The sequence below is a fragment of the Prunus avium genome, chromosome 8 (genome assembly GCF_965620075.1).
Source record: "Prunus avium chromosome 8, drPruAviu1.hap1.1, whole genome shotgun sequence".
In the NCBI taxonomy this organism is placed as follows: domain Eukaryota; kingdom Viridiplantae; phylum Streptophyta; class Magnoliopsida; order Rosales; family Rosaceae; genus Prunus; species Prunus avium.
Genome location: NC_142291.1, coordinates 37,168,216 through 37,184,903, shown reverse-complemented (window position 1 = coordinate 37,184,903; position 16,688 = coordinate 37,168,216). Strand labels below are relative to the sequence as shown.

The 16,688-nt window shown below is 36.6% G+C and overlaps 1 protein-coding gene across 2 annotated transcripts; it reads right to left on the bottom strand.

Annotated features, from left to right (window-relative positions):
* Nucleotides 1-2,293: 2,293 nt before the first annotated feature.
* On the bottom strand, nucleotides 2,294-7,223 carry AAS (Pyridoxal phosphate (PLP)-dependent transferases superfamily protein). 2 transcript variants are annotated; one of them, XM_021975613.2, is made up of 12 exons: nucleotides 7,072-7,223; nucleotides 6,914-6,986; nucleotides 5,793-6,023; nucleotides 5,467-5,630; nucleotides 5,198-5,338; nucleotides 4,762-4,821; nucleotides 4,311-4,475; nucleotides 3,558-3,614; nucleotides 3,340-3,404; nucleotides 2,971-3,094; nucleotides 2,721-2,858; nucleotides 2,294-2,606 (listed from the first exon to the last, which is right to left on the bottom strand). In XM_021975613.2, the coding sequence occupies exons 1-12, from the start codon at nucleotides 7,171-7,173 to the stop codon at nucleotides 2,484-2,486; spliced, it is 1,443 nt and encodes a 480-aa protein (XP_021831305.2). In that variant the 5' UTR covers nucleotides 7,174-7,223; the 3' UTR covers nucleotides 2,294-2,483. The 2 variants fall into 2 exon arrangements, with proteins under 2 accessions (XP_021831305.2, XP_021831306.1); XM_021975614.2 differs by lacking the exon at nucleotides 7,072-7,223 and having other exon boundaries at nucleotides 5,793-6,061.
* Nucleotides 7,224-16,688: the final 9,465 nt, after the last annotated feature.

Here is a 16,688-nt window from a genome sequence, read left to right as displayed (position 1 = left end):
ATCGATCGGAATTCATTATAAGGCCTACCTCAATAAACTTTGGTTGTGTTCATGCGCGTAATTCTCAACCATGATGGAGGTGAAGTTGGTGATGGAATTTATGGTTGAGAATGAATGTGCGGATATGCAAGATTAACATTTATCATACCATTTCATCAAAACCTAACAAACAAACGTAAAGAATGATGTGGATCCTTTTTACCACTAAAAGAATACACATTTGTTTTTGGGGTTTTGAAAAGTTTAGGGAGAGGGTAGGCTACCCATTCCAAGGTCAGGGCATATTAAGTTCCATTTGAGAACTTACAAAGGGGATCTTAGCTCCTTTTTTGAATTTTTACAAATACCTACTAAGGGGATTGTTGGTAGCTGGATTCGAATCTAGACGTTGATAATGAAGATCATACATTTTTTTTATGACAAAACAATGTATTGAATCTAATGGCTTAGAGGAAAATTGTGCATTGTCTGCGATCCATGATGTTCGTCTAGCCATATAAGTATGGAAAATGTTAGGGAGACCAACTTGTGTACCAACTCTCTAATAGAGCGTAGGACCTATTGTATTGGTGGGCTCCACCTCTATTAGAGAGTTGGTACATAAGTTCGTATCCCAAGTTGGTCTCCCTAGCATGAGTATATATCTTTTTATTGTCACTCTGCAGTGCAAACAAATTTTATATTCCCATTGGGTTTTTAAAAGAAAAAAAATGAAAGAAATCAGATTCTTCTCATGTTATGTATGCGTGGCAAAAGCATTTTAAACAGATGTTTTGTGTTAGAATCTATAAGTATGTCGGCCAGAAAAACAGATATTCCACACATGCTCCTTCAACCAAAACAATGTCAATTTCTACTTTATTTTGGAATTCGATAATTAACCAAGGCAAAAAAGGCTTTTTTTACACAAAGGTGATAGAATTTTTATTGATGAGGAGTGAAAACAAGTACAAAATTATCGGGTTATGTCCTCGAAAAAACAGGGCAAAAAAGCTTTAAAGTATCCCATTCAAAGAAAAATCTTTGAAGGTGGACAACAGGGTTTGCATTTGAAGAAATAGGGATCTAGATTTAAATTTTCATTAAAAATCAATTAATGATATATTGGAATAATTTTCTACTTGGTAAAGCTGAAAATAGGATGCTAGTTTGTTCAAACCTTTCCAACCAAAGATATTTTCGAAGTCAATTCAAGCACATTGGCAGATTCTATAATATTGGGCCACACCTTAGGTATTCATGATGAAGGGATATAAAGGTAATTAACAATGAATATAAGATTTAGATTGAATATTCTTGATGAAGATTTTGCCCAAAAAATATTCCAGACCAAAAAAAAAGGTGCCTTTAGCCTTAGGAAGTTGGGAGAACATTCCAAAAGGAGATCTTTGTAGTCAATCTCACACTTCCATTACCAACTTCAGATATGGAATATTTCCAGATGATGCTTCCCAGAGCATCACCATCCTACCATTCCTACACTTCTCCCCCAAAAAAATTCCAAAAAAACAAACTTCATGCCTTATCCCTTAGAAGTTGAGGACATTCCAAAGAGACATTTTTATTTCAATCACTGAAAATGACCAGTTTGGAGTTTGGAACATGTTCCCTTGGCTCATGCCAAATAGATTTGAAGCAGAGCCAAGAGTTGCTTTTAGTATCTGTCACACATTATGATCACAGAAGCATAAGCATCTCAATTGACCAGCGACCAATATTCAGTATTAAGCTTGAAATTTTCGTATGTCCCTCCACTTGCTTATAGATCATATTGCAATCAAACTTTATGCTCCACAAGATTACGTTTCACTGAGAATTTTCTCATCCTTGTCTCCGTAAAATCGGTCCATAAGATCCGAGATAAGGCAAGTTGAGGATTGTGAGGAAATTATCTTGTTGAGGATTTTATTCTCTGTTTTAAATTGGTGCATATGCTAAGCAGTATGCCAAAGGTAAATTTCAATTCTCTTTATGCCATTTTGGGTGGTGCAGAAATAAGAACCTGAGTTTATACTTTGCATGAGAATCTATCTACCCAGAAATATATATATATATATATATATATATATATATATATATATATATATATATATACAAATTTAATTGGCCTAGCACAAGATCTCCACCTCATAAGTCAAATAAGATAAGATGATGCATTGTGTTCATAAAATGCATCATCTTTGATCAACTTCTGCCTCAAGTCTTACAAGTAATGCATAAATTGAACTTTTGAACTTTGACCTCATATAATTTATCGAGGGAACAAACATATGTAGCTTCCTCTCATATCAGGTTTCTATAAATGCATATATATTGAAGTATTCTAGCAAATATGTACGTAGAAATATTGTGCATATTTACATTTTTTTTTTAAAGTACCCGAATAATGTATGTTACTTCTCCTCGGAAGTAAGGAGAATTCAACATATTATTGTGCTTTACAAGAATTTCTTCTTGTTTGCATAAATAAGAAAATCTTTTTACTAAAGAGTCGCAAGAAGGGCAGAAGCCTCATCTTGCAAAAGCTTCCATGCTGCATTCACATGCCTCTCCTCAGTCAATGGAGCTCCTACTGCAAGACGTAACAAGTATTTCCCTGACAGGACCTGTATAATATGTTGGTAGTCATCAGCAACACTGAATTTACATAATTTTTTAAAACCAGGATACGAAAAACAGCATCAATGTGTATGACAATATAAAGTAAAAAGTGAGCTTACCGTGTGAGAAGCAAAAATCTTCCCGGTTGAGTTCACAGCATCTAATAGGCCATGATTCAGTTTAGTAGCACACGTTTCGTCGTTATGAGGGGGCAGAAGACGGAAACAAACTAACGAAAATAGCCGCGGAGTAACAATCTGTGAGTTGTTGTGAATTATCGACAACACGATTAGGTATGCATGAAATTTTCATATTCAACTTGTAAATAGATAGCGGTGAAAAAAGACACTTCATGAAGAAGACCATTACCTCAAATCTGGGGTCTTGAGCAACGAGCTCTTCGAAGTGTTTAGCTAAATTAATATGGTTTCTTATATATGATTGTAGGTTTTCCAGACCATAAAGTCTCATCACCATCCATAGCTTTAATGATCTAGAAGCAGCAGTCAATGATTAAGATTATAAAGCATGATAACTATCTGAAAGGGCATAAATGTGGTATAATGTGAAGTGAAACATTCTTCTTTCCACAATATGAAGTATTCTCATAATTCAAGCTCAGTAAAAACACATTAGTCAATAAACCTGCCTTCTCAAAGAAAAAGAGTACTTTAAATCGTAGTGTACTAAGACAAACCAAAAAAGTTTTATTTGGCTATAAAATGTTCAAAGGCACACCTAAACCGACGTCCAAGTGGGATTTGCCAATCTTTGTAATCCACAACTAGGTTTGCTTGAGAGGCCTGTAGTATCAACAACATTATCAGTAAACGTGCAAACCTGTTGCAGTATTTTTTTGTTGGCTGGGCATCAACTGTCACAGTTAAAGAATTCACCTGCCCAAATTAATTTGTTGGTACCTAATAGTAAAGAAAATAATGGAGGAACATATTTACCTTGTTTTTTAGGAACTCAGGATTTGTAGACAGAGCCTGGATCAAAGCATTTCTATCCTGTTATCATGAAACAAGTATCGGCAGATAGACGCATCAACAACTGTATTAATAAATAACAAGAACTGGGAAATGAGAACAAAAGGTGTTACACAAAACTGATATTTGATCATATAGCGGAAAACAGTCTTAATCAGGTGGATCATACTAATTTCCTGATGGATTATTAGAATATAGTGAAGACATAAATGATTTTAGATGGATATTAGCCAAGATATCTGAAATGTTTACACATATCATTCATATGATTATTATTCTTTAATGGAAAAGAAGGTTACTGGTATTAGCAGGATTTATAGCCACTGAGGCCATAAGACAACCAACAAATCAGGTGTTTCTTGCCACAAGAACAACAAAAATGAAAGAATGAAGTATCAAAACACTAGTGAAGAGGACTGCCATAGCAAGCCACAGTGAATCTTGCATCCTATTCATTTGACAAGGTCATATGCATGAAGAAAATCAAAATGCTTCCATTAGAAGTTGACTACAGAGAAGTACAATTCATGTAAAAGTATTTGAGTCAGTTCTTAAGTTTCAAATAATGAAGACAAGGGTGATAATGGAGTTCATGAATCTTTGATGTAACGGTGCATGTAATTCTTAGGGAGAGCAGCAGTAGGAAAAACTGCGAGGAACCAAAAAACTAGTAAGCATACAAACAATGTGCACAGCTACACCATGACAATGACATACCTTGATCCAGAGCACTGAACAGTCAAAGTTCGTGAGAAACCATTTATGTGCATTTGTGTTAAATGAGTCTGCCTCTTCAACACCATCAATGTAATGGCGGTACTCTGGACATATACAAGCACTACCAGCATATGCAGCATCCACATGGAACCACATTTCATTACTCTGGGAAAATGCAAAGCATTACAATTATGGTTAAACTAGGTAAATCTTTAATGTCATTGATTAGATCTTGTTTCCAAACATCCTTAAAAAAAATTGCCTTAACAACGCCTCAACAATAGAAAAGGCATATGGAATCTCATATTCTAAGCAGGAAGTCAATAAAAACTTTAAAAATTATATTTCAAAAGTCAAATTTACACAATCTAAAAGGGTTTTTCATAAAATTTGCTGGCAATGAAGAACCATTTTTAATGGTCTAAAGCAAATTTTACAGTTAAACTGTTACCTTTGCAATCTTTCCCAGTTCTAGCAAAGGGTCAACAGCCGTTGATGAAGTAGTACCGACCTGAAAGTACAAATGCAAAGTTTCTTTAGTTAACCAGAATTCTAATAACAACATATAAAACCATGAAAAAAAATTCGAAATATTATTATGAGTTTATGGTAAACCGTATTCCATTATCAACACATGCACCAACCCTTGTAATGGGTTTGACTCGTAATGGGTTGTGTGTGAAAATGTTCAATAGTTAAATTATTTGCTTTGTTTAAAACAAAATTGATTCCATACATTTCATATTTAGTTGCATACAAGTTACCATTCTTATGCCCTTCAGAAACTAATTAAATTTAAAGACCTCTTTGGTCTCCTCACAACATTAGTGAACATTTCATTGTGGTCAAATAACAACATTAGCATCAAAGGTTTTTCAGTTTCTTACTGTCGCACAGAGGAAAAATGGAATTAAACCACTGGTGACGTCGTCTGAAATCGCTTCATTAAGTACATTGGGAGAAAGGGCATAATCAGTAGAAGAATCAGTCCTCAGCAGCCTGCAATTCTCGGGATGGATCCCCCCTATCTGCCATTAAACAATAAATCTTATGAAAAATGAAAGGCATTATGATTAGCAAGCAAGACTAGACTGCTGAAAACCATAGGAAAAAAAGACGGGAAAAGAAAGAATAGTAGAGCACACTAGGAAGATACCTGACAAGCTTTTTGCAAAGCTGAATGTGTTTGATCAGATGCATAGAGAACAAGCTTCTCAAGGGAATTTTTTCCTACTCTCCTCAAAATCTTATCACGAGCTGCCAACAGAACAACAAGAACAGCTTCACTTGCTGAGCCTTGTATCACTCCACCACCTTTTCCTGCAACAAGATGTTCGATCATAAGTCGAGAAGCTCAATACGGTTCCACCGCAGTAACACAACACAAGTTTCTTCAACTTTTGGCAGAGAAAAACGAAAGGAAAAATGTTCACTTGGAATTTCATTAAAAAAATATATTTGTGTAAAAATCGATCATCTCACCTGCTGAAAGAAATTCTTCGGGTAGTTTAAGCATTTTACCAAACCAATCCAATACGATCATTTCAAGTTCAGTCGCAGCAGGAGAAGTTATCCAGCTGAACCCAACAACGTTTAAGCCTGCGCTCATCATTTCACCTAAAAATCCAGCAATGCTGCTGTTGGAAGGGTAGTACCCAAAGAAATTTGGGCTCTGCCAATGGGTAACCCCTGGTAATATCTTAGCCTGAATGTCTGCAATCGCATAAAAGTTTTGTTCTTCACACATGTTTCTGCCACACAAATTACATTCAATGGCGGACCCAGGAATATTTACAGGGGCTGGGCTAATTTTGTGTGTGTGTGTTGGGATCAATTATAAGCTCTATTTTTAAACAAATATATATATATAGCGATATTTCCCTCTTTTTTTTTGGTCCAATAGCGATATTTCCTTCAAATGAATGAAAGTGGTATACTTTTTCATTAATTCAGTATATTTCCTTCAAATTAAGAACTATTTTCAGAATTCATTAAAAAAATATATTTTCATAAAGATATGTGAACAAAGAAACCTACAACAAACAAAGAAAACCTAGAGAAACCAAAATTCAGAGGCTCAGATGAAGAACAATTTAAAGCTCGGGGACTTTGGCTCAGCGGAGTGGTTTAGTTAGGGAGGGTTCATATTTCAAAATTTCCAAAAGAAGCAACATCAATAAATTTGAAAAAACAAAATCAGAGAGACATATAAACATTATTTGAGCCAAATCAAAAGCTGAATAAACCAAAAAAGAGAGAGAGAAAAAAAGAAACTTTAGTAATTGAAGTATTAAAGTATTTGGCTGTAGATGTGGGTTGCTTTCTTAAAAAAGCGGTGGGCTATTATTTAATTATTTTTTGGATTGAGTTTACAGTTACACAACTAATCCTAATTTTTCTCTTTCCAAAGTAAACACTGGGCTAGAGCCCACTCTAGCCCAAGCATGGATATTACATTTATCATGTATAAGACAGCATTTTAGAGAATTTACAAAAAGTGATATATTCTACATAATCAGGCCAGAAACTTTAATCCTAAACACCACATTTGCAATAAGTATGCAGTGAAATCTAGAACATGGGGAACCCAATTGAAACTATACCATCAAAAATAAGTTGCAAAGGCTCGGGATGAGTAGGTGCAGAATCCGGTAAAAGTTCCTGGAGATATCCCGGCTGCAAAATTGAATGGCGTTATGCTAATGGTAATTGGAAATTAAATCAGAATTGATATTAGAGAGATGGAATTGAGAGTTGAAACCTGCACTTGGCTGAGAACAGGGAAATTCTCAATGGTTTTGTAGTAATCAGCAATGAAATCTACCATCTTGTGGGCATTCTCTCTGAGCTGCTCAGCATCCATTGGCTTCAGCCCACTCTCCCTGCATATCCATATGTGTAAAAAGGAAGAAGCTTTCAAATTGGTATGCAGCAAAATTATATATCTACCAAAGAAAAAGGATAAAAAGATTGGGAGACTTACATCTTCTGCTGATTGATGCTCTGTTCTGTTTTCTTCTTCTTTCTTTCTCAAAGAAGATTGTTGCAGAGAAATGAGGGAGGTGAAGAGGGTTATTGGCTTGGAAAGGAAACCAGTAAGTAGCTGGTGGACTGTCAGTCTTGTATTTCATTTCAAGTTGGACTGCTTCTACTTGTTTTCTTTGGTTGAAATTGAATTTCCGAAAGAGGAAAAAAACGAATGAGAAGTTGGAACTTGGAGGCATGCAGAAAATGTTTGTCCTTTCTTTTGAATTCTGCAAAGGGCTGCTGAGTGGACGGTATGCAATCATCGTCCACCAGCGTTACAAAATTACAAACATTCCAAGGAAATGCAACGGCCTGGGTTGTGCCACGTCATACTTTAATTAAACTTTATTTTTCATGAGCGAACTTTATACTAATTGCATATACGGTATGATCCTTGAATAGTCTAATGTAGGCTATTACTTATATTAATAAAAAAATTCAGGATAGTGGTTTGGAGTAATTGCTCTTTGAAGAGGTTTTGAGTCCGAGTCCTAGCATCGTGTAGTGTGTGTGAGTTAGTATGTTATCGTCCCTCTCAATAAAAAAGGTTCTCAAGAAAAAAAAAATCAAAAATTAATATGTATTAATTGCATATTAATTTTTGGATTAAATACTTTTTTGGTCACTAGTAATTGTGTTTCCTGAAGTTTACAATTTATAGACATTCTGTTATCTTTCGTTGAGTGCTTTATTTGTTTTTAGGAAGCACCTTCAATCTTCTTCCTCTAACTCAACAAGTTAGGGTATATTGTGGTATTAGGGTTTAGCAAATTGGGGGAAATCTTAGGTTGATTGAAATTGTGAGGTATAAGGAAAATAAAAAAGCCAAACCAAATTATAATGAAATCAACAACTTACCAATATATTTTGTTGCTATATCACCTTGATTACATCTCCTTGTCATCCGAAGTCACAATACGGTTTTCACTCAATCGATTCAAGCTTCAATATAACATCCAATTTGTGACCTTATATATCATATATTCGATTTCAACCCAAGATTTCCCCCAATTTTTAAAAATATTAATAACACAATAACCTAACTCGTTGAGTTAAAGGAAGAAGACTTGAACGTGCTTTCTAAAAAATAAAATTAAAAATTGAAATTAATGAAAATTAACAAAATGTCTATAAATTGTAAATTTTGGGAAACATAATGACTAATTTGGCTAAAAAAATTTCTTAGTGACCAAATTGAATTTTTGTGTAAAACTCAATGACCAAAAAGGTATTTAACCCTTAATTTTTTGTCATGCAATATGTAACATCCGAACCCAAAAATTTAATTATTCGTTAATTAAATTAATTTATTAAATAGTGAAATTACAATTTAGCCCTCGAGGTAGGGGAAATTTGGTCACTTTTTAATTCGGAAGGATTTGGGGGAAACAAAGGATGCTTTTGCGAAGATCGTATCGAGATGAGTCCGTAGACATGTAGTGGGCTCGAATCGGAGTTGTAACGAAGAAGTTACGATCAAAAGAAACGTAGTGGCAAAATCGTAAATAATTTGAAAAGGGTTACTAAAAATCAAATTCTCTCCCATTTCTCTCTCTCCCATCGCGAACCCCCCCTCTCGCAAAAACGGTGACAGCCGGCCACGTTTGGCAAGCCACCGCCCAACTCCGACCACCATTTTGGGTGGCACAGGTCCCAAAACCAAAAGGACCACTGTGATCTCATCTCTTCGTTCTACCTCATCTTAGCCACCAACAGCCAGCGCCACCGCCGGAAACTGCAAAAACGATGCCGGTTTTGATCATTTTTTCTCATCGCTTGTTCGGATGTTTTCGGCTACCAAATTTTGCAATCTAGGTATGCTTTTTCATCCTCTCAATGTGTTCTAGCTAATGATTGGGTTGTTTAGGATCAATTTCTGCGTTTTGGTTGTCAATTAAGCGATTGAAGTTTTGGCCGGTTTCGACCCTTGATTCCAGCCATCTCCGGGCACTTTTTGGGGTTGGCCTAAGAACAAAAGTTACTCCACTTAATGTCCTAATAATGTAGGTATAAGTCTTGACCGCGGTTTGGAGATTTTCCAATCGCTGGAATCGCCTTGGACACCCACGTGTTGTCGGCGCGTGTGGGCACTATTTGGGTGTCTCCCTTGGTCCTAAAATGATCCCCATGTTGTCCCGAGCACGACGGTATGCTCGGATTTGAATTTGGTTTTTGTTTGACCGTCGATCGGATATCGCATATTAGGGGTTATCTGGGTTCGACATGTTCGGATCTTTGGATCGACTTCAATTTAATATATATTGATCTAGGCATCCCTAGGATAGTGTAGGAATTCGCGGATCGTGAATCAGAGCCCCGAATGTTCCAATTCAATAACTTAAAATTTGCGTTAAACAATAACCGTCCGATCATGCAATCGTGAGCGATCCGACAGTTCGATTCAGGCCAAACTTGCAGGACATGCTTATTAAACCTTGTTGAACCTATAGGAGCTTCAGAATCAGAAATCGGAGGTCGTGGGCCCCTTGGGCCCAGTTGACCCATTATGGAAAGTTTGACCGCCCGGTTGACCGAGCTTCTTCCGAGGCTATCCCATCATCTGAAATACATAGTTGGACTTTAGGAACGTCTCGTTCCTCGTACACTTGTTTGAAACCCGGGAAAACTAGAATTTTATTTACTTTATGTTAATCTAGCGCTTGTGTTTGTAAATAGGTACTTCGGTTACTCGCACGTAGAAGGTGGGACCCTCATAGGGTCAAGCAGCATTGGACTATTTGTGAGTGGACTTTGTTTTCAAATAATAAGCATTGTTTTATGATGGAAAAACTATGCATATGGATTTAATGGTTTATTGAATTCATTATATATTCAATTGTTGAATTTAATATTTTTGTAAAGTATTTGCAATATATTTGGGTTTTGGCATATTTGAGTATCTTGAATTTATATATATGGATTTTGAGAATTTCTAGCTATGGTTGGTTATGTGTGGGGTACGTGGGGTGTTGATGTGAGAATACACAAAGAAAATGGATTTTAGTATGTCAGCTTGAAGTGCTATACGCACTACCCTGTGTACCTCTCATGATACTTGGAATTTGAGATACTTGGATATGTTGGAACCTGGGCACCCTTGACGGGGTGTTTCGTAGACTTGTCACAGGCGTACGAGTATTAAGGATTTTGTTGTACGTGTTGGAGAGCTTAGTCCCAGTTGGACGGCTTGTTCCCTAGCCATATGGTCAATTGAGGATTCTTCCACGTGGACTAGTCAAACAATTTCCCGGTTGGATTGTTTCCCTGGTACAAACTAGGTGATGTCATACTTATATATTTATTTACATGTTTATATATTTTATATTATGTACATATATATAACTATTCGTTTATTCTTATTTATCACTGAGGATACTTCCTCTCTCGCTGTTTGTACCATATCTGACCCTCCACTCGTACAACGACACGTGGATCTTATAAACTCGCCCAAGTACCCAAGGCCTCGGACAATCGGCATCGGCCACCGATGGCATTGTCTCAAAGCTGCGAACAGCCATTACGAGCCCAACTCGTCTACAATCGGCATCCCCTACCGATTGTAGAGAATCAGCCTCGAAGTATCCGCCCAAAATATCTAAGGACTCGTGTCGACCTCAGAAGGCCCTCCCACGAGTCCCACATCGAAAATGAGCACTAAGAGCATACTAAATGCCCTCTATAAATAGACCCCTCCACTACAATACAGGGGTAAGACTTTTCAGCTTGACTTTTATACTTCTATATGGTCAACAGCAAGAGCTCTTAAAACAACAAACTTACTTCGGCATCGGAGGGTCTTAGGCTGGTTCCACACCGGTTCCATAGACCTTACGAGTCTCGACTTCTTTCTATTCAGGATCGGCATCCAAGGACAGGAAGAATCGGCATCCAACATTCAATCGATCTCTCGATCGTCCATCTCGCTTGTAAGTTGCACTCATCTCCATCTGTCCAGTTTGAGAGAATGGTTTGGGATTAGTATGAAAGTTTTGATTGGGTTGATAAACTAATTATCTTTATGGGATTCCGAATTTCGTTATGGTTTTGACCAAACTTTATATATATATATATCCATGATGGTTTGAATGCATATGGATTTCGGCATCGTTTTTTAAACGGTGGGGTTATATTATGTTGGTTTCAATTGCGAACTAAACTTTGTTTTTGTCTACTCACACTTTTCTATTTTGCGCCCCTAGACAGTAGTTGACTGAGTTGAGCAGCAGAGTCAAGCCTTGAGCTTCCGAACCTCGAGTCTCAATAGTTTAAACTTCGTTTGTTCCTCTCCCGTTTAACTTTGTTATCGTTTGTAAACTGAAACTCCTAGATTGCTCATTTATCGCATGTACTAGGGTTTGATTTGTGAGGCTGGAGGCCATCTATGTAAACTGCATGATTTGTAACTTGTGCATGTTGCCAGTTAGAGTTATTAAATGTGATTTTAACAGGTTGAGAAATTTTGGGAAATGTCCAATTTTCGAAGGAAACTCTGCCGAAATTTCGATAGAAAGTCTCGTGTCTTTAGTAAGTGGGCTCGGCATCGGTAAGGTGCCGGAACTTTCACGGGATTCGTCCCGGATTCCGAGGAATTCGAGGTGGGTCTTGTCACAATCACCAAACAGTTTTTTGTTGTTTTTATGTAGACAATTTTAAGAGTAAATTTTTATTTATACATAAAAATAATTAAAAAAGTTATGAATAAATGAATAAAGAAGAAGTTATGCCTATTCCTTTTTTGAGGGTCAAAGTTTGAGTCGCCTCAAGTCCCTTCTACCACAAAATGTTTTTAAAAAGAAAAAAAAAATGGCCTCATTTGGAAAGAAACGAACAATTTTAACTTTCAATATAGTGAGTCTCAAAAGTCGAAAGTCCAAACATGGAATGGGCTCACTCCATTATAGCCCAAATTTAATTCAATTGGACCATTTCCTCTGCAGAAATTGAATGCCTATACTTCGGCAAAAATCCACAAAATCCCTAAACCTAATTTCGAAGACGATGTCGTAGCTAGCACTACCGTAGCTCTCATATTTTGTTGAGCACACATTAATAACTTATGTTTTGTGACTGGAAAATAATAGTTGCAAGTTGCTAAAAGGATGTCTGCACCAACAGTAACTCCACAATCGGATGCACAAGTGCTCAGATTGCGATATGCCCATTGATGTGATGTTTGAGACATTTTTGCTAGGGGAGATATGAAATGTGTTTTGTTATGTAGAGCTGTGTGCAAGGGAAAGTTAATAGCTAATTTTGAATTCAAGAACACCTAGCACATGAGGAATGTTTTGGCAGATCAAAGTGATTCTGTAGTAGTACAAAGTAGCAACAAAATGTTACTTTTTAGTCTTTGATGCCAAGTATTTTCGTAAGGATTTTGATGTTGAAATTCTTGCACAAAAGAATTCGACATTTTTTGGCTCTAGGACTTGCTCTGCATTTTTGCTATCCCTCGGGTAAATTTTGAGAATCCAATGTATATACTTAATTTATCAATGAGGAGGTACAAGCAACTTCCCGATTGCCCAGCCCTCTAAAAGAAAGCCAGCTTTGTTACCCTAGGTTTCGGACTTTATGATCCAAAAAATGATCACAAAGTTGTGCGAATTTTGAGGTTTGTAAGAGGTTTCTTTGTTGTTTAGATTTACAATCTCAAAGTAGATGACCGAAAAACAATTACTGCAGCTCCTTCGATTTCACAAGTAGCACGATTTCCTGAACCCAGGTCCCTATCACTGAATGGGGTGGTGTGTGGGCTTGTAATGGAGTCTTGTTCCCCATTTATTACTTCTTTTCATCTGGAGCACGAGGAATTTCGAAAGATTATCCTTCCTAATGGGCTGTCAAGAATATTTTCGAAGTTCAACTTACCGACTATTGAAGTATTCGAAGGATATTTGTCTGTGTTGGTTACAAGAAAAGATGGAAATACAAGGTACTGTGATATCTGGATTTTGGAAGCAGCAAATGTTTGGAGAATCAATCGCACTTTTCGACTGCCAAGAAGTGATGCAATAGCATGTTAGTTAGGGATAAAAAAAGATTACAAGATCAACTTAGTAAATAGAGCATGCAATTTGATATATCCAAAACTGTTCTTGTTATGATCTGAGTATGCATATTGAGTCTTAGATAATAACAAGAACAATTTCGGGTATACCAAATTGCGGGCTCTATTTACTAAATGGACCTTATAATCTTTTCTGATTCCTAACTGTCATGCTATTACATCACTTCTTGGCAGTCGAAAAGTGCGATTGATTCTCCAAGCATTTGCTGCTTCCACAATCCAGACATCACAGTACCATATATTTCCATCTTTCATGTAACCAACACAGACAAATATCCTTCGAATACTTCAATAGTCGGTAAGTTGAACTTCGAAAATGTTCTTGACAACCCATCAGAAAGGATAATCTTTCGAAATTCCTCGTGCTCCAGATGAAAGGAAACAATGAATGGGGAACAAGACTCCATTACAAGCCAACACACCACCCCATTCAGTGATAGCGACTTGGGTTCAGGAAATGGTGCTACTTGTGAAATCGAATGAGCTGCAGTAATTGTTCTCTAGCCATTACTTTGAGGCTGTAAATCTGAACAACAAAGGAACCTCTTACAAACCTCAAAATTCGCACTCTTTGTAATCATTTTTTGATCATAAAGTCCGAAGCCCAGGGTAACAAAACTGGCTTTCTTCTAGAGGGCTGGGTAGTCGGGAAATTGCTTGTACCTCCTTATTGACATATTAAGTATATATATTGGATTCCCAAAATTTATCCAAGGGATAGCAAAAATGCAGACCAAGCCCCATAGCAAAAAAATGTTGAATTCTTTTTTGCAAGAATTTCAACATCAAAATCCTTATGAAAATACTTGGTATTAAAGATTGAAAAGCAACATTCGTTGCTACTTTGTACTACTACAAAATCACTTTGACCTACTAAGACATTCCTCATGTGTCAGGTGTTCTTGAATTCAGAATTAGCTATTAACTTCTTCCATCCCTTGCACACAGCTCTACATACCAAAACACATTCCATATCTCCCCTAGCAAAAATGTCAAAATTGGGCAGATCGTGTATCACAGTTTGAGCACTTGTGCAATCCAGTTGTGGAGTTACTGTTGGTGTAGACGTCCTTTTAGCAACTTACATCTATTATTTTCCAGTCACAAACCACAAAACAATAAAACATAAGTTATTAATACGTACTCAACAGAATATGAGAAGATAGATAACTGAATACAAGATGAATGCACAATAGCAATATAGTCAAAGGCAATGTCTGCCAACACCCAAGGAAAAGCACACACACAAAGGCACAAACAGGGAAATAAACACATGCTCATATAGAAGTAGTAGGAGACATGGGTTTAGGCACATACTATAGAAGCATAAGTTTTCTTTTTAGGCTCTCCCACCAATTCCCCCACCAAAACAACGGGTGTTTCTTGAACAATGTTTACCTCATTTTGAAAATGAAGCATACGTTTCCTCTACAGGAGTTTCCTCACCACAACTTCATCCTCAAAATCTTGCTGCACTTGTTGCACCGAGAGACTATAGTTATTAACTGGATCATCTTATATATCAACATAAATTCCTAATGAAGGGAACTGAGCAAAGAAACAGCAACCACCCAATCCACAATAATTATAAAAGTATGAAGTATCTCTAAATTTTCTAGATACCAAAGTCTAAAGCAATTGCCTAGTAACTGACCATGTCCCATAAGAAATCCATTGCATTAAAATATTATACCATTTCTCTCTGACCAAACGACCCAAAAAATCACCAAAACTCATATGCAAGCATAAAATTACACACAACAAGCACAAACTAATATATATAAGTAATTAAATATGAAGGTAGATAGATACCACATGTCGGCAAGAGTGCAATTTTAAGTATAGAGGGTTTAAACCCTACAAATAAATGAATGGCCAAGGACAAATTCAAGATGACCCAAGTATCTCGAATAGATCCAAATATACGAGAACTAAGAGTGCTTCCATCAAATAACATGAAACTTACCTTAATCCAAGAGCATTGAAAGTGAAGGCAAATAATACATGCAAATAATGGATGCCGTTGGTAAGGAGGATGTTAATCCAACACAAGTAAATTTTGCAGGTCTGAAATTTTCTTTTTGCTTTAGTTTTCATGCCAAAACATGTTTACCGGATGTCTGGATCATAGATAGTGGCGCTACTGACCATATTACACTCTCCTAATCTTTTTACCACTTTTTCACACATTTTTCTTCCACCAATTGGGTCAGGGATAAAGCACAAATCACTTCAATAGGCACTATACAATTTGATGTTCTTTTTCACCTTACTGATGTTTTATGTGTTCCTTCTTTTAACGTTAATCTTCTGTTCGTACCACGTCTTACTCAATCCTTTTATTGTTTTGTTTGTTTTTTTCCTACCTTTTGTTATATACATGACTTGTGCACGTAGAAGATGATTCGATTAGGCAACAGGCATGAGAATTTGTATTACTTTGATCTGCACCACCTCACTTCGCATATTCACTCTTCTTCCACCTACCATGTGACTGTTCAAAATAATGTGTGGCGCCTTCAATTGGGACATCCTTCCGATGCCAAACTTCGTTTATTATCCAAGTAATTTTCTAATATTTCCCTTCCTAAACATATTTGTGATTTTTGCCCATTAGCTAAGCAAACTAGATTGTGATTTCCTTCCAGTTCAATAAATAGTATTGTGCCTTTTAATTTAATTGACTGTTATATTTGGGGACCACACAAAGTTGCCTCTCACTCCAGTGCCAAATATTTTTTAACTATCATCGATGATTATTCCTGAACTACATGAGTTTATTTGATGAAATTAAAATCTGAGATACAACATTTGCTTACATCTTTCTTCTCTTTTGTGAAAACACAATTTAACACCAACATCAAAGTCATTCGTGTCGATAATTGGGGGGGGGGGAATGGCGTCATCTACCAACACACTTGCACCTATACACCCCAACAAAATAGAGTTGTCGAGAGAAAACATCGGCATCTCCTTGAAATGGCACGAGCACTTCGCTTGCATGCTAACCTTCATTTTCAATTTTGGGGTGATTGTGTACTCACTGCTTCTTACCTTATTAATTGTCTCCCTACACTAGTTTTAACCAACAAAACACCCTATGAAATTTTCTTTGGACCACCACCTACTTACAAACACATTCGTGTGTTCAGTTGCTTATGTTATGCTACTAACCTCCAACCCACCAATAAATTCGACAATTGAGCTCGTAAATGTGTTTTTGTGGGCTATCCTTTCGGGCAAAAGGCATATTGTTTGTATGATTTTGACAACCACAAGTT

Excerpts from the sequence above, each read along its gene's own strand:
- AAS (XM_021975613.2), bottom strand. The coding sequence starts at position 7,173 with ATGGATGCTGAGCAGCTCAGAGAGAATGCCCACAAGATGGTAGATTTC. Across the intron at positions 6,987-7,071 it reads CTGTTCTCAGCCAAGTGCAG|CCGGGATATCTCCAGGAACT; the intron begins GTTTCAACTCTC and ends TCAATTTTGCAG. Across the intron at positions 5,631-5,792 it reads CGAAGAATTTCTTTCAGCAG|GAAAAGGTGGTGGAGTGATA; the intron begins GTGAGATGATCG and ends ATCTTGTTGCAG.